The sequence below is a fragment of the Crotalus tigris genome, unplaced genomic scaffold, assembly GCF_016545835.1.
Source record: "Crotalus tigris isolate CLP2741 ecotype Arizona unplaced genomic scaffold, ASM1654583v1 scf7180000021465.51407817327:1047546, whole genome shotgun sequence".
In the NCBI taxonomy this organism is placed as follows: Eukaryota; Metazoa; Chordata; class Lepidosauria; order Squamata; family Viperidae; genus Crotalus; species Crotalus tigris.
Genome location: NW_024098522.1, coordinates 99,563 through 122,910, shown reverse-complemented (window position 1 = coordinate 122,910; position 23,348 = coordinate 99,563). Strand labels below are relative to the sequence as shown.

Genomic DNA, 23,348 nt, shown 5'->3' with positions numbered 1-23,348 from the left:
CCCCTTGCACGGGGGAAACTGATGGGAACTGCAGTCCCCTTGCACGGGGAAAGATCATCGGTACTGCAGTCCCCTTGCACGGAGGGAAATCAAGGGGCGGGAGCTCCAGTCGATATGCAGAAACACATTCCCCCCCCCCCCAAGAAGCGCAGCAACCACACGAAACACCCACAGTAACGGAGGAAGCACCCGCCCCGCCCCTACAGTCCTTCTCGAGCCCCTCTAGCACGCGCGCTCTTCTGGGCACGCCAACCTCACTTCCGGCAGCGGGAGGAGGAGGCGGCGGGGAGGAAAAGGGGGGACGACGAGGAAGGTTAGCGGGGAGGCAGAATCAGCAGCGCGCTTGCGCGAACTTGCCTCAAATTGGAGACACCCCCCCCAATGCCTCTCACACAATATACAAACAGACACGCCCACCCTTTCCTGCTTTGGCCCCACCCTTATCCCCCCCACCCCCTTCCCCCGCCGCCAATCCTCCCCGGCTCGCGAGCGAGCCTTTAGGCCGCGGCGTGCGCGCGTCGGCGCCCTTGTCTCGGCTGTGGCGCGCGCGCGCCCGGCCGAGGTTGCGGGGTGGGGGGGCGTCTCCTTTGCCTCAGCGCCCGCGAGGCGATCCGGGCGGGAGGCGGCGCTGCTGCTGCTGCTGCTGGTTGCGAGCGAGGGCGGCCGCCGCCGCGCTTGGGCTGGGCTTCCCTGGCAGGGCCCTTCCGCTCTCGGCATGTGAAGCGAAGAGCGGCTGCAGGCTGCCGAAGGGGCGGCGGTCGCCTCGGGCTTCCCAGTGCGGGGACGGGCGTGCGAGCCCCCCGGCGCGGTCCCAGCCCCTCCGGGGAAGGGCGGGTAGGCGGGCGGTGTCTCTTCCTCGCCGCCGCCCTCCTCCTCCTCCTCCTCCTCCTCTCCGCCCGGTCGCTTCCTCGCGTCCCTCCGGTGTCGACAACACGCTTCTCGCCCGCCATGAAGAAGTTTTCTCGGATGCCCAAGTCGGACGGCACCGGCGGCAGCAGCGGCGGCGGCGGCGGCAGCGGCGGGGCATCGTCGTCGTCGTCGGGCGCTGTCGCGGGCTCCCTGGCGGTGGGCAGCAGCAGGGTCTTCGCCGTGGGGCGCTTCCAGGTCACGGTGGAGGAGGTGCTGGCCGAAGGTGAGAGCGGGCGGCGGGGCCTGGAGCAACCCCGACGCCGCCGCTTCCCTTCCCGGTCTTGGCGTTTCTGCAGAGGCGAAGGAACTCCCGGCCGGTGACAGGCAGGCAGGCGGGGCGGGGTCCTTCCCTTACCCCGCTTCTTATAGGGGTGCTCGATGCCTCCCCGGACGAAGGGCGCAGAAGTTGCCGACGTGGTGCTTCCCTGCCGTCCGACTTCTGCTTTTCTCACCCCGAGAAAACCTGGGACTGCTGGGCACAACAAGCCTTTGGTTCTCCCCCCCCCCAAGGGTTGGGGTGTGTGTGTGTGTGTGTGTGTGTGTGTGTGTGTGTAGCTGGGAAGCGAGCAAAGCCAGCGTTTGGGGGAATCTGTGTGGGTTGTGGGGTTCAAGGACCGCCGTCGGGTCATTCCCAAAGGGGAATGATCCGAATCAGAATGCAGCTGGAAGGGATCTTGGAGGTCTTCTAGTCCAGCCCCCTGCTCAAGCAGGAGATCCTCTATATTACCATTTCACATTCGACTGAATCAAATCCTATCTTGATTAGGGCATAGGTGTAAAATTGAAATATTGGTTCTTATTGTAATATTTGAGGAGGGGGGTCTGTGCTTCCTGCAAGGGAAATTGGCTCCCAGGATGTAAAGATACTCACTTGGAAGGGGAAGAAGGGTAAATGAGGAGGGAAAAAAATATTATTATGGTTGATCACACAGTCAGCCAAATGTTTAGATTGGATTTGGCATTTTTATCCACTTAGGTTATCAAGGACCTGAGAGAGGCAGTTTTATTATGTTCAATTTTTATGCCATCTGTTACAAGGCAGTGGACATATGTAATACTCCTGTTTTCCCCACAGGAAACACCTCTGTGAGGTGGGTTGGGCTGAGAGAGTGACTGGCCCAAAGTCACCCTTAAGCCTGTCAATCAAATAAAAGCTTGTCTTCTTCTTGTTTGACATGGTCAGAGGACATCAAGGTCCACTTGAATGGTTTACATTCATCCATCATGTGAGCCTCTGTACATTAGGGTTAAGGATGTTGTAAATCCATTGGTAATCAACCTCTGTACATTGGCTAAGGGTGTTGTAAATCCATTGGTAATCAGCTCAAGTATCTAGGTACATAACTTATTATTGTTGAGGGTGGTTATAAGTGAGTAGAGGGTCTGTTTCTCCCAGAATGGCATATAGAGATGGAGATACAAGATAGCAAATTAAGCACTGGAGATAGGTATGTGAAAATATAGTTAAGTGAAATGACTGAATTTTATCAGCTGTTTGCATTCTAAAGTTAAGAAACTCATGTTTAGGATTCATCTAAAGGTTTCTCATTAAGATAGTCAAACACGGAATAACAGTAGAAAGATTGTATACTTATGGGCCTGTCCCTTCCAGAAAGGCCCTTGTCATACTGTATTTGTATGTATAAATAATTTTATACAGTAATTTAGAGGCATTCCATTGTCACTGTAAAAATCTGTGCAGGAACAATAACATAAGAATAAGCCATTTATTAACAACACTGTGAACCTGGCTTGAAAGCAGGTTTGTAACTAATACAATTAGTTCAGAAGAAGTGTTACATGTTCAGATTTCCCAGCCTCTGAATGGTCACATGCTGCACCAATTTAAATTTCCAAGCCATCTTCAAAGGCAGATTTACATGAAGTACATTATAATTGTCCTGTTTGGCTGAAAATGATTCCTACTGTTGAACTTTTGCATGTTTAAAATAAAACTTTGTGTTTGGGGGAAGGGGGATTCCTGTAAAGTATTCAAAACAAATTTAGTATTTTTAAGGAAATAGCATGACTTTGTATGGGTGTCGTTGAATTCAAAGGAGAAGTATTTTCCTCATTTATGAGTTTCACTAATGTCTGTTTTCTACTCATATTTGTAGTTAAAATAATGAAAGGATTTGTCCTGAAAGAATGTCTGCCTCTTTCCATAAATAAAAACATGACAGATTGCCTCTAGTTCGTAGTGTGACTGATACATTTGTAAAATAACTGGGAGTTTTAAGGAATTGTATAAAAACTACAGCCCCAAATTTGATGCTCTTCAAGTGTCACAAAGTACCTTATTTTTGTTTTTGTTGAAACAGAATAAGGCAGCTTTCACTTTGGAAAGTTTTGCATACAGCACTGTTGATGATTACTGAGGTAAAGCTGACAGTGGGAAAAAGATGTACAAGCTGCTTTGTGGGCATAGGTTAGTGATATATTTGATAAAAAAGGGAGAGAGAAAGATGTCTTGCAGTCAGATACATTGTGTCTGGATTTGTTTCTCCAATATAAAAGCTTGCAGATGTATTTGATTATTGTTAGGATACGCTGGTTAATTTATACAGTATATGCTGAAAACTTGAGCGTCTTTTGGTATTTCTTCTAAATATTTAGCAATAAATTATGATTCTTATGGAACAGATACCCCTCTTCCCCATGACTGGGTTATAAGGCAAATTGTAAGCGTAATCCATTTCTCCTCAACTCTGTAAAATAACCAAAATTTAATGCTGTCATAAAAAACTGCATCCTTCAGAGGTTTGTTTTATTAATCTTGCTTTAGATGTTTAAGACTCTTTATAAATAGTATTTAGCTGCAGCATAAATTCATTATTAGATAACTTCTAATACTTGTTATAATCTAGTGGTCATATTTAGAATTTTGAAGTGAACTGAAATTGCAAAATGGTTGCTGGGAGGCATTGCCTATTCATAATGTAGATGCCATGGAGGTCATAATGGGATACAAAGCATTAATTTATAGAATGTTACTGCCACTCCTTTTCTGCTGTTCTGGTTTATTCTTGCCCTTTTTCAGAGGAAGGGGGGTATAATGAAAAGAAATACTAAGTTACAGCCGTATGATAACACTTACGTGAGTCCATGAGGGGATTGGAGATATTTTTGGAAATAAAGATGATGTTGGAGGCTAGCACTTCACTTTGCAATTCTGGCAACCTCTTTTATAATTCAAATAATTATACATACATATCCATCATACTATGATAGTGTTATGCAAAGTACACAATATGAATGAGAAGTTATAGTTTTGGTTAATCAATGCTTTCACATAATACTTTTGAGTAAGATAACAAATAGAGTAGAAGATGTTGAACTTAAGTTATACTTAGTCTGAATGCAGCATTCTATACTAGTTATAAGAGCATACTACCAATCAAAACTGGGTATAACTTAAGTGGTATATTTTAGCCAATATGCTACAAACAGAGCCCAAGCCCAGTTTACTGAATTGTCCTTGCACTTTTCTATGCAAGCTAAGTGTTGCCTGCATCCTCCTAACAAAGTATGTGCAGTAGTTATTTATTTAGAAAGTCTGATAAGAGGCTGTGTCTGAATCTATTGGTGCCATTGGACCTACTGGAATTAGATAATCTTTTTTAATAATGTGTCATCTTAGGTAGCCTGTGTTGCTCCAACTTTGAACCGTGTGTGTGTGTGTGTGTGTGTGTGTGTGTGTGTGTGTGTGCATGTGCCTTTGAGTCAATGTTGGTGCCTTGTGACTTCTTGGACAAATCTTGGCAAGCTTTCAGAAATGGCTTGCTATTGCTTCCTTCCTAGGGTTGAGAGAGAGGAATTGGCTCAAGGTCACCCAACTGGCTATATCAGTGTTTCTCAACCTTGACAATTTTAAGGCATGTGGACTTCAACTCCCAGAATTCCACAGCCAGCAATGCTGGCTGTGGAATTCTGGGAGTTGAAGTCCACACGCCTTAAAATTGTCAAGGTTGAGAAACACTGGGCTATATGCTTAGAGTAGAACTAGAACTCACGGTCTCCCATTTTCTAGTCTGGTGTCTTAGCCAGTACATCACACTGCTCTCTAGCATGTTTATTTTTTCCTTCTTTCGATCATGTCCAATTCTTGGAAACTGCACAGACAAGTTCTTGCAGTTTTCCTGGCAAGGTTGTTTAGAAGTGGTTTGCCATTGCCTCCTTTCCAAGGCTGAGGTAAACAGATTGGCCCAAGATCACCCAGTTTTGTGATTAAGGTGGACTAGAAATCACGGTCTCCTAATTTCTAGTTGGATGCCTTAATTACTAAACCAAACTGACTGAAGAACCCTTTGAATTAATGTCAGACCGATCCCGTTCTCTCAGCCCTGCTTGTCTTAAGAGTGATAGTTATGGGAAATAAAATGAAAGAGGAAACAGTCTTAAGCCTCTTGGAGTAAAGGCAGGATATGAATGTCCCTAATCCATAAGTAGTTGTCCAGTATATTTGAGAAGGCATATATTGAGAAAAAGCTGTCAGTAGCTGTTTGTTTAGGGATACCAAGAAGACAGTTGTTACTAGAGTATGATGTTTAAGGCAATAGCCTCCATATCTTTCTCAGGCTTGCGGTTTGAAAAAAAGACATGTATTATTGACCTGAGTGACAAGGAACTGAATGACCGTTTGTGTATTTTAGAGCATTTATTTGCCAAGCTGGGGTAAACTGATTCAGCAGCCTGTGTATGAATTTAGTTATCTAAATTGATCTTGGGGCAATCTCTCAGCCCAACTCACCTCACAGGATTGTTGTGAGGATAATAGGGGAGGAAGGTGTGTTGGATATATTCACCGCTTTGAGTTTATAAGAATAACAAAAGCGAGATATAAATAAATAAAATAAAATAAACTTTAAGATAAATGTTAAAGTAAATATGCTGGGTGGAAGGTGCTTAGCTATACCTGATGGTAAATACAACCCAGTTGAGTCAACCTTGCAAGCCCTTAAGTGGCAAATATTATTTACACAGAAAAAAGTACACATTAATGTACTCTCTGTACATTGTCAATAATTTCCATATTACACTGTACACAGTTTTGCTGCCGCATTAGTGAGTTTGATGTTATCAGTCAAAGTTGCCGATAACTAAAGTGTGTGGTTTTCAGTCCTAAAGGCAGGCACTCTCAAAAGCTTTGTGGTATTGTATCTCACTAAAATAATATATTTGTGTGATTCTTAAGCAGTGCTTGATAACAACAAAAGCAATAATAATAATAAGCAGTAATAGTGTTGAAAGAATGAACATTTCTCCCATTGTGGGGGACTTTTTGCTCTGCATTCAGAGTTGTTGCCTTTGTCATCCCTGATCAGCTGGTTGGGGTGATGGGATTTGAGCTCTTCCCTGTCCTTGGAAGCAAGACAATTGAGAGGAACGCTGCTGTGGAAGTCTCTGAGGCATGGCAGCTGACCAGACTGCCCCTGAGAAGTGGTGCGCTTTATGTTTGCATGTATCTCATTGAGTGAAAATGTCCCCAGGGGCTTTCCATCTTCCTGGCTTCAGTTCCCTTCCACCAAGTTTCTGCTTGGCAGCTTTGGGATTATTGTACCAAGACTTTTTGAAGCAGGGAAGGGAAAGGCAGGAGAATGGAGCAAGCATCGTGAAGAGAAAGAGTTGAGTGAGTGAGTGAGTGAGGGAGGGAGAGAGAGAGAGAGAGAGAGAGAGAGAGAGAGAGAGAGAGGGAGGGAGGGAGGGAGGGAGGGGGGTGTCAAAAGAAAAAAGGGGGGAAAGGCCGCTGTGGAAAATGAGAATTCACCACTTGCTATCCTGTGGGAATTTCTTGCTTTCTAGATCCGCTTGTCAGTCCTTCTGCTAGTTTCAGCTTACGTTGACCAATAGCTTTGGCAAATCCTCCTGGAATAAAATGAATTTTAGAACAGCCCTTCTAATCCACAGGAGCAAGTTTAGGGGGTTTGATCTCGGGTGTGTGTGTGTGAAGGTACTTCTGGAAGCAGGATTTGGATGCCCCTTGCCGTAGGAGGAAGGAAACTGTCAGTTTTCGGTGCACCCAAGGCATGTGAAGAATGTGACAACTTAGATGGCTAGCAGAGAGAAATGGCAGAGAAGGTAGTGTCAGATTAGACCAGGGGTAGGCAACCTTGGCTCTTTTATGACTCGTGGACTTCAACTCCCAGAATTCCTGAGCCAGCATGGCTCAGCTTGGAAACTTCTCCCTTTCCCCTCAGCATGGCTGGCTCAGGAATTCTGGGAGTTGAAGTCCACGAGTCATAAAAGAGCCAATGTTGCCTACCTCTGACCTAGGCCTAGGCCGCTTTATGACTCGTGGACTTCAACTCCCAGAATTCCTGAGCCAGAATGGCACAGCTTGGAAACTCTCCCTTTCCCCTCAGCATGGCTAGCTCAGAAATTCTGGGAGTTGAAGTCCACGAGTCATACAAGAGCCAAGGTTGCTTACCTCTGGACTAGACAGCCACAGAGATGCTATTGAAGAAACAATGGCGACAGCTTCCAAAATGCAATAGAGTCCAGCATTCTGGCAGAATCTATGTCCTGACCTTATCGTAAAGGGCTGTGGAGGAAGAGCCTGAAGTGTGGTGGCAGGCAGGAAGATGGGGCTTCTGAAATGTTGGATATCTGGCTTTCTAATAAAATGGAGACTGAAGTGCAGTGGCTCTGTAGCAAATGCTTCCAGATACCTTGAATCCTTTTATTAGCAGCAGTAGCTGCCAAGCAGTAGTGGTAGAAATAGCCAAACGAACAGGCCATTTTTACCAGCAGCTATTCAGAGCGATGTGTTTGGCACCAGGATTCTTCTCGGAGGTGCCTTTGAGAAAGCACATTGCCTGAACCCTAGTCTGGGCATCTGTAGCCGGTCACCTGTCCTCCTTTCTGTGTTCTCCACAAGTTAGAGCTCCTGTGGTCCCTGCTCACTCATCCTTGAAGCTTCAGGCCACCCAGAAATTTTGCTATAACACCCAGAGTATTGCGGTCCATTGTTCTCAGCATGAAACTGAATATAATTGGGACCCACCTTAAATGGATTTTTAATGGTATCAGAAAAAAAAAAACAGAATGAAAGTAATAGCAATACCTGGCTTTTCCTAACAGACTAATGTATTTGATTTTTCAGGTTTTTTCCCCACTCTGTTTTTTGTTTATAAAAGGGAATTTTTTTGGATCCAAAGCATTGTACTCCATTGTACTTAAGGGGTCACACTGTGCATTCTTTATGCGAGCAAAATAAGTTTGTTCTTTTGGATGGGATTTAATCTTTGCTATAGATAACATTTCTTGGCGATTCCAGGAATTAAATACAAATCCCGGAATGAATCCTTAGGAGTTCTTAAGCAGTAGATAGGAAACTCAGATAGGAAGGGTAGAAATGTACTGACAAATATAGGCATTTAAGGATTATGGGGATTGAAGTTCAGTGTACCTAAAGAACAAGCTTGCCAGCCGGCTATAGCTTTCCAGTTTATATAAGGAGTTATTCTGCTAATGTTGGCTGCTACTGTCGTTGCAAGTTTTGTAACCTGTCAGCAACATGACCTAATACAATAGTGAAAGCTTAGCAGCATTACATTTCATATTGATCTGGTTGGAAGCTGATACGCAGACATTTAGACAAAATATTTAGACAGCCTTATTGATAAGTTGATGATATTTGCATACTGCAGTTTAATAAGTTATTTGGGGTAGATAAGGGTTAATTTGATATTCCAAAAATTAATACTCAGAAGACATTATAAATGTAAATGCAACATTGGATGCAAGCATTTCTTTAAGATCAAAGCAGCTCGTTGCGTATATTTAGCTAAGGAAACAGGTTTAAAACTTCCCCAGGGTACCATATCTTTTAAAATTGCTTCATGGTCTACAATACTATTTTTAGGAGGGCACAATAAGCATAATATCTATTTTCCTTATCATTAATGGGTACATTTATATAGGGAAACGATTTTAAATTGGAAAGAAATGGCATACCCAATCTATTTACCTCACTTCTTGCAATTGCTTCTTTGAAAAAATAATTGCAATTGAAAATGTGTGATTTATCAAGAAGAAAAAGATCTTAATGCAAAGTGTCTATTTAACACAACTGTATTATTCCAAGGCACTGGCTGGATTTGTCTCTGTTTCTCATGATAAAAAAATACAGCCTAGAAAATTTTAGGCTTATTTGCTCAATCTCCTGTCCTCCTTAGGAAATGTATTTATTCATTTTACAGTGTTATATATGCTGCCCATACTTCGGGTAATTCAAAATAATAAAAACTTCACTAACACAATATAAATAAAAATTACTGTAGGAATTAAATTTTCAGTCCTGTTTTGGGTGATTTAGCATTACGGATGAATTAAACTATTAATCCCAACTATCTTTGCTTCAGTGGCGCCAAAGTCATACCCTTTGCTTGAAAGTTGATTTCCACTTTTAGGCATGTCTAGAGCTAATAAAAAATAGCCCATAGCTGAACTGTTTGTAGTGTGATGGAGGAAGGCAGGGCAAGGGGAGTGTAAGTCTGTGGCTGTGTTCTATTTGTGCTCATCACATGGCTTATTCTGATGATTTGCATATAGTGATTTATTATTATGAAGGTCCAGATATTGATATAATAAAATGCTTTCCAGTTGTGAGTCATTGCCAATTTAATGCCATTTAATTAATTTCCCTCAATAGGATGGTTAACTTAATTAAACAGTGCATGCTCTGTTCATGAATACGCTAGGGCAGTGATGGCGAACCTTTTAGAGACTGAGTGCCCAAACTGCAACCCAAAACCCACTTACGTATCATTGGGTGCCGGGAGGGTGTGGCCCATTGGGTGGGCATGGCTGCGGTGATAACGGCAGACTAGATGGGACTAAAAAGTTTAATCAATCAATTACAACTTTGTGAGATCTTGAAATTGATTGATTGATTGAATCTTTTTTTTTTTTTTGCACACGGTGGCAGAGGCCTAAAGTGAAAAGGTTTTATGAAACCCAGCTGAAGGCCTAGGAATGGGGTGACGGTACACATGCCCACAGAGAGGGCTCTGCGTTCCACCTGTGGCATGCGTGCCATAGGTTTGCCACCACGGTGCTAGGGCTTGTATCTTATTTTTGATTTAATATATTTTTATAACAGATTCCTGTGCTAAAATATTTTTGTTTTTAAAATTTATTTAGTTTCTGATGCCACCCCACTTAAACTGAATCTGAGTAACTGGCAAAGTAAACAACAACATAAAACAAGTAAATAAGAGTACAGTTATCCGAAACGAACTAGGGACAAGGTGGCAGTCCAGACAACACACCAATCTACAGGGCCTGTCCACTCTGTCCCAAGATCCTAGAGCAGTGATGGCGAACCTTTTAGAGATCGAGTGCCCCAAAACTGGCCCTGCCCCCGCTCCACCCCCCTGCTCTGTCCCTGCTCCACCCCCCTGCTCTGTCCCTGCTCCACCCCCTGCCCCACCCCCACTTTGCCCCACCCTGCCTGCCCGCAGGACCACTCACCGCCTCCAAGGCCTGCCGCAGATCGCCCAGGCAGCCAAGCAGCGCCATGGCGGCTACACCCTCTTCCCATCCCCCGCAGCATCAACTGTGCGTGTTGGGGCGTGAGGGCAGAGTCTTGTCTACGCTGCCTGGCTGCCATATCCTTGGCTGTGCTGCTCCGTGTGGGCCACGCTCAGGGGTGACTGTCCTCCAGGGAGGCTGCTGGTGGGGTCGTGGGTGGAGGTAAGGCTGGGGCAACGGCACATGTGCCCACAGAGAGGGCTCCGAGTGCCGCCTCTGGCACCCATGCCATAGGTTCGCCACCACTGTCTGGGAGAATAGTTTTGAATGCCATCTGGATTGGAGCCAGCTGGATGTCAGAGAGGGGAATCTCATTCTGGAGGCTGTAGTGCCACTGCAAAGAAGGCACACCTGCTGTGCCCTTATAGATCACACCGTTTAATCAAAGGGACTTGGAACATTCTCATTCTTCTGGCTGGACTTATCTTGACCTAATGTACAAGTAGTCCTCAACTTTCAACAGTCCATTTAGTGACCATTCAAAGTTATAATGGCACTGGAAAAAAGTGACTTATGACGGTTTTTCACAGTTATAACCATTGCAGCCTCTCCGTGTTATCAGAATTCAGACGCTTGGCAACGGGCTCATATTTATGACGGTTGCAGTGTCCCAGATTCGTGTGATCCCCCCTTTTGTGACCTTCTGACAAGCATAGTCAATGGGAAGCCAGATTCACTTAGTAACCATGTTACTTACTTAACAGCCTCAGTGTTTCATAAACCAACGGTGGCAAGAAAGATCGTAAAATGGGGCAAAACTCACTTAACGACTGTCTCACTTGGCAACAGAAATTTGGGGTTCAGTTGTGATCGTAAGTCGAGGACTACCTGTATCTAAAATAGAAAAAAAAACTACTAAATTACTTTAATTTAAAACATTACATATAAATTAAAAGACAGGTAGAAGAACACCTCACTCCCTGAATCATGCAAGAAAGGTTTAGGTGAGGAGATCATCATAATATTGATTGTATCAAAGTATCACTCTACTTTTGTTTTAACTTGTCTGGGCTTAAGACAGCATGTTTGAGTGCATGTTTAAACTACATAGCTGGGTAAACATCTACAGGTGTGTGTGTTGTTGCTTTTTCCCAGACTGGAAACTGTAGTATGTTAAAGGTTCTCTAGCTTGAAAAAGTAGGAGGAACTACCCCTCCCTCCTAAATTTAACTTTATGTCTTCTTCAGAAGAGCCGTTGCTGTGTATGTGGAAAAGTCATATTCATATTTTTAATGAATCAGTATAGATTTAGTTCAAAGTAGTAATTGAGATTTTGTTGTTGTTAGTTGCGAAGTCGTGTCCGACCCATCGCGACCCCATGGACAACGTTCCTCCAGGCCTTCCTGTCCTCTACCATCTTCTGGAGTCCATTTAAGCTCATGCCTACTGCTTCAGTGGCTCCATCCAGCCACCTCATTCTCTGTCGTCCCCTTCTTCTCTTGCCCTCCATCTTTCCCCGCATTAGGCTCTTCTCCAGTGAGTCCTTCCTTCTCATTAGGTGGCCAAAGTATTTGAGTTTCAACTTCAGGATCTGGCCTTCTAAAGAGCAGTCGGGGTTGATCTCTAGGACTGACCGGTTTGATCGCCTTGCAGTCCAGGGGACTCGCAGGAGTCTTCTCCAGCACCAGAGTTCAAAGGCCTCAATTCTTTGGCGCTCAGCCTTATTCATTTATATAACGGCTTTAATGAAACTGCTTCTTATCCTTGAAGTAAATTAAAAGTTGGCTTTTGGTGGGAATTGTCTATAATGCTTATGAAAATTTACAAGAACATAATCTAGGAAACTGTGAGCATGTTTTCTTAGATATTTGTAGACGAAGGGGCAACAGCTGTCTATTATTAGGCCTTAGGGAAACTGTTCTGAAAATGATAACAAGAAGTATGATGTGTGTTGCTTAATTCATGGGGATTATCTTATAACACATAGAGGAAATTCTACTAAATAACTTTTACACTGTGGAAAGAATGACCCAATGAGGATGTTTGGAAATCCATGAAATAAAAAAATATAGGAGTTAGGGAGGGGTTATTCTTAAGAATGGTAATGAGGAATATCCTAGAACAGAGGCCTCCAAACTTTTGGGCATCAGGGACCAGTTCTATGGAGGAATATTTTTCCGTGGACCAGAGGGGGCGTGGTTTCGTGTGTTGCCTGCATCCCGCGGATGGGGCTTCGCTTTTTGCACAGCCCGGTGGCTGGCATGCCATGGCCCAGTGCCGGTCCGTGGACCGGGGGTTGGGGACTCCTGTCCTAGATAAAACTTCCTGACAGTGAGGAGAATCAACCAGTGGAACAGCTTACCCCCAGAAATCATGGGTGCTCCATTGCTGGAAGTTTTTTTTTTTAAAAAGACTGGACACTCACCTGTCTGAGATGGTGTGGGTCCTCCTGCTTGAGCAGGGGGCTGGACTAGAAGACCTCCAAGGTCCCTTCCAGCTCTATTCTATTCTAACATCCTAACTTTGGGAATTAATAATGATGATGATGATGATAATAATAATAATAATAATAATAGTAGTAGTAGTAGTAGTAGTAGTAGTAGTAGTAGTAGTAGTAGTAGTAAAGTTGGAAGGGACCTTGGAGGTCATCTTCCAATTGGTAGAATATATAATGTAACTTTATTGCTATATTTGTGTAGAACCATCATTTAAAACATAAGAGTATTTTGAAACTTTTAAGGAATTTCACAGTGTCCCCCTTACAGGGTTGCCTTAAATTAAGATTCCTTGTTCTAGCTATTAAAGGTGAAAGAACGTTAACCACTTATTTATGCCAACAGCAACATAGCATTTAGATTCAAATCTAGAAGTTAGTTCCATGTCTGATTTCCTATAGAATCATAAGAAAGCAGGAAAGACTCAAGAATGTAGAAAAGATTATATTACATCAGAAATAGGAGATCTGGCATTTTTGGAATATTTTGGTCTGTCATCCTGACCATTAATGACTTTGTTTTTCTGACAAGTGGATGTTTGGTAATTGTCTTCAGCACTCCCATTGAATACAGTTTAAAAGGATAGTGGGGGAGAATAACCCATGCAGGTGGTTGTGATTTTTAAGATACCACTCTATATGTCCGCACACTTTTTCCTTAAGATCTGTGATGTTTTCAGAATATGAGTGTATATTGAATGCTGAAATAGTCCTTCTATATCATGGTGAAATACTAATTAGCCAGAGTTCAAATCTTAACTGCTTTGTTACAAAACAGTCAAACTGAGAGTCATGAGTTCGTAATGGAATTAAAATTAAATAAATAAATCTATGAGAGACAAAGCCCACATAGACTTAATCTGAAATATGCTGCTTACTGTATACTATACTGTATCAGCTCTGTTCAGTTAACAAAACAAAATGCTTTGTTATAGAAATCAATTGGCATGCTTGTTCAGAAAATGTATGAATTAAAGAAAAACTTGTTTTATGTTACTATTTTTGGTGGTAATTTTGAATCATTTTTGCTCTGCTGATTCCACATAGCTGGGCCTTCTTATGCCCTTTTTATATTAATTGCTCTAGGAAAAATTAATTAAACATTTTGTGAATCAAACAATAAATAATCTCAATTATATTTTCTTTCAAAAAAAATTCTGTAGAAGTTTAATTTAGTCAAATATTTTGCTCTGCCTCGTGATAGTTGCTTTTGAAATCACCATATTAGTGAAATTTACATGTGATGTGTTAGTACCTAATTTTTTTTTCAGTCCAACAAAATAATGCTTGAATAAGCTATGTATACACAGGCTGTCACTTATTTACACAAACTGATTATTGCTTGGAGAAATGAATTCAGATGCTTTGTCTAATGATATACCAGCAATTTCTTCTTGCTGTTTTGTTATGGATACATTTTTGTTTATACAGTTTGAAGTTGTAGAGAGGGTTCGTATTTGTTTGAGATCAATATGTACACAGAGTCCTTCTCTTACGATCGGTCACCTAGAGATCATTTGAAGTTATGACCTATCTGAAAAAGGGGACTCATGACCTGGATCTGAAGTTCTGACAGGTCTTCCCTGGTCACATGACTGCGCTTTGGGTGCTGGCAACATGGCCACATTTACTGCTGTTTGCAGCATCCACGGTCAGGTGACTGCATTTTATAAACAGTTTTGCTGAAAACCAGCACTTCCATTTTTCAGCAAAAGTGTTCCGTAGTGAACAATGGGTTCACTTAATGATTGTGGTGAATGCTTAACAATTGCAGCATTCATTTTATTACTTAATGACCGCTGCAAAAAATGGTAAAAAAATGAATATTATGATTTATGATGTGTTAGTACAGACTCCGATTTATGACCGTAATGGAAAGGCTTGTAACTTAAGAACTACCTGTACATATGTCTGTTCCTGATTGATCAATGTAAGGAGAGGCCTGATAGGGTGTAGGACAGCGGTTCTCCACCTGTGGGTCGGGACCCCATTTGGGGTCGAACGACCATTTCACGGGGGTCGCCAAACAAGGCTGTCCGCCATTTTTTCCCCCTTTTCTTTGGCCACGCCCCTGGCACCCGGTGATGTATAAGTGGTTGGGGGTCACCACAACATGGGGAACTGTATTATGGGGTCGCGGCATTAGAAAGGTTGAAAACCACTAGTGTAGGACCTAATAATAATACAAATACTGGGAAATCTTTTAATAAAAAAGATTGTGAGGTCTAAAAAGTATTGGGAAAGTTTTTCGGCAGTCTTCAATTTACTGTCTCAAAGGTGCTTTTTCCAAAGGCAACCAGAACTGAAGAAGCTTCTTGGATGAGAAGCAAAACATCTTCAAGGAAAAACAAAGTCCAGTTGCCTTTTGAAAAAAGCACCTTTGGGACAACCATGACCTGGATGACTGGGAATTTCCATAGACCTCTTCAATTTTGTGTTTTTGAGCCAGGTGCTTTAGCATTTGGTGGCATCTTAGATTCTTGAGTTGGGATTCTTTGGATCTATATTCATTTAGCTTCAGACCTGGATTTGGATCTGAAATAGTTTTTATTGTAGCGGTTGATTATTTATGCAGGAAATTGGAACTGTTCCTTGAAGATCAACAATGATGGTTAACTCCTTTTAAGACTAGTACTGTAGAGCATTCAGGTTTCCCATATTATAGGTAGTCTTCCACTTAAAGTCATTTGTTTAGTGACTGTTCAGAGTTACAGCAGCAGTGAAAAAAGTGGCCAACAGTCTTTGAAGAATCTTTCTAAACTATGATTGTTCAAACTGTACCCGTGAGAATTTTAATAGATTTTCGGCGACAAGATCACATTACCCTGTCAAGATTGTATTCATGACCAGTTTATTTCCAGCACAGTTCAGAAGGTTCTTCATGACTAAGACATTGTAAAGTGTCAGCCTTATAAGATAGTCCAGATCAACAAACAGATGCCACTTAAGCCTGAAACTATTTTTATTAGAATGGTTATACAGCAGTAACAGAAACTTGCAAGATTGAATGTGCTTCTCCTTGTTCTTCTTTTGTCTTCAGGTGAATTAGGGAGGTGCCTGTTTTAAAGCTGTTATTTATCTCTATCTTACCTTAAGCTAAGTTTGTATGATGATGCGCGCTGTCGCCCCAGTCCTAGGCCTTCAGCTCGGTTTTATAAAATCTTTTCGCTTTAGGTCTCCGCCACCATGTTCAAAAAAAAAAAAGGTTCAATTAATTAGTCAATTTCAAATTCTTGCGGGAAAAAAAAGATCTTGCAAAGTTGGAATTGATCGATTGAACTTTTTAGTCCCACCCAGTCTGCTGTTACCACTGCAGCCATGCCCACCCAATGGGCCACACCCACCCAATGGGCCACAGCCACCTGGCACCCGACGATGCATAAGTGGGTTTTGGGTTGCAGTTTGGGCACCCGGCCTCTAAAAGTTTCGCCATCACTGTGCTAGGGGGTTAAGGACTTCCTGTTTAGGAAAGGTTTTGCCTACAGCCTACATTTTATTCTGTGATTACTGTCTGCTTTACAGTAATACATTCAATTTGCAGCCTTTCTACGCTGCCCCAATTCCAGTGGACTCTGTCAGTGAGTGTTAAAAAAATAACAAGACAGCTAAACAATTAACATTCCTTTTAAAAACTAGTATGATGCCCTTATTCAATGGGGGTCAAAGACAGAGAACAGTAAGGCCATTTTGAGTAACTTGTAGAAGCCCAGGAGAGTGGGTGAGGCATCTTCACTCCGGGAAAAGAGAATTCCATACAAATGTTCTGAATTTTTAAAGTTCTTTTTGTACTTTAAAATGATTTTAATATTGTTCTGTTTTCAAGTGCTAGCCCTTTTGAGAGAGGAATATGCAGTGCTTTTTTTCTAAAAAAAAAAAAAAGGTGCCGGAATTCACACACATCATACAACCCGCCTTGCCTACCCTACAAGGTTCCATCCCAAAAAGGTGTCGGAACTCCGTTCTGGGCGTTCTATGAGAAAAAAAGCCTTGGAAATATGTATAGACAGAAAACAGAAGGGTATACTGTCCATGTTTTAGATAAAAAGAAAAACATTGTGTAAGATTTTGAAAAATGCTCTTTTGCCACTATGACTTTTCCAGTTTTTCAAAAATGTACTCCTATGAATTAAGGCAGCAAAATTTAAAAAGAAATTGGGGAGTGACATGAAAAGAAGGAAGACATTAAGCTGAAAGATTTAGAATATATTCACTTATAGAAAACTACATGCTATAGTACATTTTAACGACTGTATTATGTTATAAGATTTTATGAACTGGGACTCACCATACATAAAGTGGACCTTTGATAACAAAAAATTGAATAAAATAAAACTTAGTCTTTTAAAGCTCTGTATGTCCCTTCTTTCTGTAAAAGATGTACGTAGTTATTTTTCTAGAAACTATTCATGGGAATCTTATTTTGGAATGCAATATTTTTTTAAAGATTTTTATTCATAATACCATTAAAACAAAAATGGACAAACATGACATTCCAGAATGAATTTTCCTATCCGTTTGTTTCTCATGGTACCAAAGCTTAATACATCGTTCTTAACCTCTATATAAGCCTCATCCTTCTATACAATACAATTATATATTCAATTATATGTACAGTTATATATATCTTTTAATTCTACCATTAACTTGAAGTCTAAGCAGTTCTCCTTAATTCAAACCAACAGTAAAATTTGCCCCAGATTTCGAAGTATTCGTGTTCTGTCTTGTCTTTCATAATCATTGTAAGCCTGTCCATCTCAGCACATGATAAAATTTTATGCAGGATCTCTTCTTCCGTTGGAGTTTCCTTATTCCTCCAATTTTGAGCAAAAACCAGTCTAGAAGCAGTTAAAATGTGTAGCATTAAATAAAGTACGCCTTTGTCATGCTTTTGCGTAGTTAAACCTAATAGAAAGAGTTCTGGTTTTGGTTCTACTACTTGCTCTAATATTTCTTCCAACCATACTTTAATCCTGTTCCAAAAATCAAGAGCTCGCGTGCATTCCCACCACATACGATAGTAAGTTCCACTTGTCAAATTACATTTCCAACATTTAGGGGAGACATTGGTACATATTTTAGCCAATCTTGTGGGTGGGAGATGCCATCTATAAAACATTTTGTAAAGGTTCTCTTTGTAAGAGGTGGCCAAAGTTAGCTTCTTGTTTCTTGCCCATAGTTCTTGCCAGATGTGCAGATCAAAATTAAGACCAAAGTCCTTGCTATTTTGGAATGCAATATTGATGAGAGAACACTGGTGAGGGGTTGTAGGGATCAATATTTTTGGGATGTGAAATTCCCATAATTCTTAATAGACTTAGGAAAAATGTTCACATGGCTGGAATTTACTAGTATTTATAAACTCCTTCTGTGAAAGCTAGTTTGTAGTAGTAGTTGAGGCATCAAGCTAAAAACCGGGAGACTGTGAGTTCTAGTCCCACCTTGGGCACGAAGCCAGCTGCATGACCTTTTGGGCCAGCCACTTTCTCTCAGCCCTAGGAAGGAGGCAGTGACAAATCACTTCTGCCAAGAAACCGTGCAGAGACTTGTCCATAATCTCTGCATTGTACTCTAAATGTACTGTACTGTATGGTAGGATTTAGTTTTGATTCAAAGCAGTGTTTTGAAATGCATTACTATGACTTCTAGCTTGCATTGTTTCTAGGATTGCACGATAGTTGTGCCATTTCAGAAGGAGATGCATCTGTTTTAAAAGGTTGCAGATAGGTGCTTCATTTCCCATTCCAGTCTGCTCCAAAGCAACTTTTTGGAATCTTATCTGAAGTATCATACAATCTTTAATGCAGTGTTTCTCAACCTTGACAATTTTAAGGCACGTGGACTTCAACTCCCAGAATTCCACAGCCAGCATTGCTGGCTGTGGAATTCTGGGAGTTGAAGTCCACGTGCCTTAAAATTGTCAAGGTTGAGAAACATTGCTTTAATGTGAACAAAATACATTCAGACTTTTTTCAGGCTGCGAAAAAATGATTGTTAAGAACTTTTTTTTTCTCCAGAACCCCTGGAGACTGCGGAGAAATTCTCTGAAGGGACCAAGAGAAAAAAGGATATGAAACTCAACACAGTCGGCCATCTTCAACTTATTCTTTAGGAGTGTCCATGACAATTTTATTATGCAGAGATTTTTTTTCCTTTTTTTAAAAAAAATTCTCACAAGTGACTGAAGTTGGGTGGAGGAACCTCTTCATACCAGAGTAGGGGGGGGGGAGTCCCTTCTGCATGGGACTACAGCAGTGGTAGCAACCTTGGCTCTTTTATGACTCGTGGACTTCAACTCCCAGATTTCCTGAGCCAGCCATGCTGAGGGGAAGGAGAGTTTCCAAGCTGAGCCATGCTGGCTCAGGAATTCTGGGAGTTGAAGTCCACGAGTCATAGAAGAGCCAAGGTTGCCTACCCCTGGGCTACAGTGTGGCATTTTTTTTCTTGGTTCCCTGTAGAGAGTCTCCCCCCCCATTAATTCAACAACAACAACAATAACAACAATAATAATAAAGTTGGAAGGGACCTTGGAGGTCATCTAGTCCAACCCCCTGCTCAGGCAGGAAACCCTACACCATTTCGGACAAATGGCTGTCCAGTCTCTTCTTAAAGACTTCCAGTGTTGGAGCATTCACTGCTTCTGGAGGCAGGTTGTTCCACTGGTTAATTGTTCTCACTGTCAGGAAGTTTCTCCTTAGTTCTAGGTTGCTTCTCTCCTTGATGAGTTTCCATCCGTTGCTTCTTGTCCTGCCTTTAGGTGCCTTGGAGAATAGCTTGACTCCCTCTTCTTTGGGGCAGCCCCTGAGATATTGGAACTCTGCTATCATGTCACCCCTCGTCCTTCTCTTCATTAAATTCTATTGAACCGATTTAAGTCCTTGTAGAATCCTAGATTTCTGTGGAATGCAGTTTCAAAATCCTACTGTCGAGGATGTGGTTTTTGAAACTTGTTTGTTAAGGTCACTCTCTAACTCAGTGGTTCTCAACCTGTGGGTCGGGACCCCATTTGGGGTCGAACGACCATTTCACGGGGGTCGCCAAACAAGGCTGTCCGCCATTTTTTCCCCCCTTTTCTTTGGCCACGCGCCTGGCACCCGGTGATATATAAGTGGTTGGGGAACTGTATTATGGGGTCGCGGCATTAGAAAGGTTGAGAACCGCTGCTCTAACTGGACCAGTTTTAGTTGCTGAAGCTCCCTGAAACTTCCTTCATTTGGAATGGGAATAGAACTCTCAAGTCATTGGTACTTTGGCGGTTTCCAGGGCTGTGCAATGCAAAATATTCTTTGGATTGACTGGAATGTAGCATCTGTCTGCAACTCAGATGCTTTTTTTCCCTTCAAGATCACACTTCTACTTGTGCTTGATTATAGAAGAACATATTTGGTTTAAGGAGTTGCAGAGAGGTGCCATTTTTGAAACCCCACATACACTGAAACACGTTTTTGTCTTTAAAGCTGAAGTTCTGCAAAGCCCTCTATTTAATAAAAGGAATCTCTTAAAAATGTAAGAGCTTTAAATAGCATAATACTATCATGATGTCTTGAGTCTCAGAATTTGTTATGGAGAAAGCCGTAGCTAGGGAGAAGGCTGCATACTTTGTGTGTATTTGAATCAATATTTTAAGTAGATTAAGGGTGGTTATAGGGCCGTGGTGGCGAACCTGTGGCACGCGTGCCACAGGTGACACACAGAGCCCTCTCTGTGGGCACGTGTGCCATCGCCCCAGTCCTAAGCCTTCAGCTGGGTTTTATAAAACCTTTTCTCTTTAGGCCTCTGCCGCCGTGTGCAAAAAAAAAAAAAAAAGGTTCAATCAATCAATCAATTTCAACTTCTTGGGGGGGGGAGAGGGAGAGATCTTGCAAAGTTGGAATTGATTGATTGAACTTTTCAGTCCCATCCTGTCTGCCGTTTACCACTGCAGCTCCGCCCACCCAGTGGGCCACACCCACCCAATGGGCCACATCCACCTGGCACCCGACAATACATAAGTGGGTTTTGGGTTGCAGTTTGGGCACTTTGTCTCTAAAAGGTTCGTCATCACTGTTATAGGGTTTCTACATAAAACATGGCAATTTTGTCAAGGTTTTATAGTGAGAAGGATTTAAGAGTGAGGACTTTTGTGAAATAGAAGACTTGCAAATCTTATTCTCACATTTTGCTTTATATCCAGTCAACCCTTATGTAATTCTATAAATAGTTAGCCTGTTAATGTAAAAAAATGTAATGTAATGTAAAAAAATCTTGAATAAATAAGATGTTGGAAATAATCAGACATTAGTACAATCACATTCTTATTACAGGATATTACAGTTTACTATCTGGAACAGTGATAGATTTAAAAGGTGCTCAACCTTGACAATTTTAAGGCATGTGGACTTCAACTCCCAGAATTCCACAGCCAGCATTGCTGGCTGTGGAATTCTAGGAGTTGAAGTCCACATGCCTTAAAATTGTCAAGGTTGAGAAACACTGTGCTAGGGTATGTTGCCATCTAATGGCAAAGGAATACTTACTTCAGTCTGTGCTTCGGTAGTTTCAGGCTTCGTTTAGTAGACACTCATTGGTTTCTCAGTGATGGTGAAAATAGCGATCCATGTTTTTTAAAAATATGCAGTATTGGTTGTTTAAATTGAAAACCTACGTGAGAATGTTCAACCTGGACTCTGTGATGTTGGAGTACTCTTTTTTCTACAAAGTCAGTTCTTAGAGTAGCTCCTGTTTATTGCAAAAGTTCTTTTGAAGAATAATTAGGTGTTTTAGCATATGTGCTTGTGTTAATATAATTTGCATTCTGATAGGGTAGGAGATATAGAAATATAGCCAGCCGTACCAACGGGCTGAAGAACAGCTTCTATCCATGGGCTGTCAGGTGCTTGAACGGGAAATAACTTTATGTATGATAGACTCGTGAGGCCGCCGCGTTATGCAATTAGCTTACATGGTGTAATAAGTTGGTGGGTTTGTTGTCACTGTGAGTTGTGGTGGAGGGGGGGGCACAGAGGGAGGCTCAGCCAGTCTCATTGTATACATGTTGTACTTTGATAATAAAGGTTCATTCAAGTGCCACAAAATGACAGCCAGTTTGGTGTCCAGAGTTTAAGATGCTGACCAGGAGTTGAGGCTTTTCTTAGTCATGAAAGCCAGCTGGTGACTTTGGGCCAGTCACTGCCTCTCAGTCCTACCCACCTAATAGGGTTGTTATTATGGGGAAAATAGGAAAATAGAAGTATTAGGTATGCTTGTTCACAGCCAGCCCAGTCCCAGCAGCTGTCGTTAACATCACCTTGTACTTTGAGGCCCCTGCCACCATGTGCTTCACTACCCTGGGTGAGCTTTGTTGTTTTCTTCCTCCTGCTGCTGACAAAACGTGGCCTTTGTTGAGGAAATGACGGGAGGCCATCTTGCAAGGAAACCACCTGTACAGCCTTGGGAAGATAGCCCCAAGTAGCCAACAGCCCCCATGCAAAGGAGCAGACCGTGCATGCATTCTTGATCAGTAGTGGAAGCAAGAAAGACGATAAAAATGAGATAGGGACTTGAGGTATGGAGTGCAAGGAACCGAAAGGGCGTAGATGGGGGTAGACAGGCAGATGAGGGGGAGTGGCAGCACCTCTGCAATTGTTAAGTGTGGGTGAGCTGCAAAGTGCCCACGTTTTGATCATGTGACAGTGGGAACATTGCAGTGGCTGTAACTTTGGGCACAGTTGTAAGTCCCTTTGTTGAGAATTGCCATAACTTCCACAGTCCCTGAATGAATGGTCATGTTGAGGACTACCTGTATCCATATTTTGATTTTCTCGTCTTACAAGTGATGTGGTACCTTGGGAATTCACTCCGTCCGTCCATCCATCCATCCATCCATCCATCCATCCATCCATCCCATTTATATTTCTACATAGCCCATCTCACCTAAGTGACTGTGGGCGATTTATAGTTAAAAAAAGCATTCAGGATATATTCAGAGAGGATTTGCTTTTGATGGCAAGAAAATTAGATGAAGTATTTAAAAGTTTACAAGGCAACACTGAACTAGATCAATATTTAAAACTGGTAAAAGCTATATTGTGGAACAAAAATTTGAAATGTATAGTGGTTGAGTTATGCTGTATTAGGCTTTCATGTGAAGTTTTGTTTTTCTAGTTTGTACTAACTTCAGCTGCATCATTAAATGTTTCTAAAACTGTTTTCAAGCATTTCTGTTTGTCCCTGTATAAACCATTCTGTGAAGCAAAGTTCTGACATTTCGTAGGATGTTTGCAGAAGTTTCTGTGAAGTTGCAGAATTTACAGTAATAGTTACTTTTTGAATAAAAAAATCCTTCTTCTCTGATTATTTTGATATATTGGCTTTCCAGATTTGGATTCAATAGACTGCTTGAACCTAATTCCTTCTTTCTAAATAAATGAAATTCTGAAATGTGAAAATAATAGGCATTTGTCCTTTACTGCAGGGGTCCCCAACCTTGGCAACT

The 23,348-nt window shown here is 42.0% G+C and overlaps 1 protein-coding gene across 3 annotated transcripts in view; it reads left to right on the top strand.

The window, feature by feature from the left end:
- The first annotated feature begins 488 nt into the window (after positions 1 to 488).
- BMP2K (BMP2 inducible kinase) overlaps positions 489 to 23,348 on the top strand; it is a 73,615-nt gene continuing 50,755 nt past the window's right edge. For 2 of the 3 annotated variants that reach the window (XR_005553568.1, XM_039318714.1), the window contains exon 1: positions 489 to 1,132. Coding sequence is in view for 2 of the 3 variants with exons in the window: in XM_039318714.1 (XP_039174648.1) it covers positions 949 to 1,132 (184 nt within the window). In the remaining variant the exon portion in view is untranslated. The remainder of the gene's footprint in view (positions 1,133 to 23,348) is intronic. The other variant, XM_039318715.1, reaches the window with a different exon arrangement.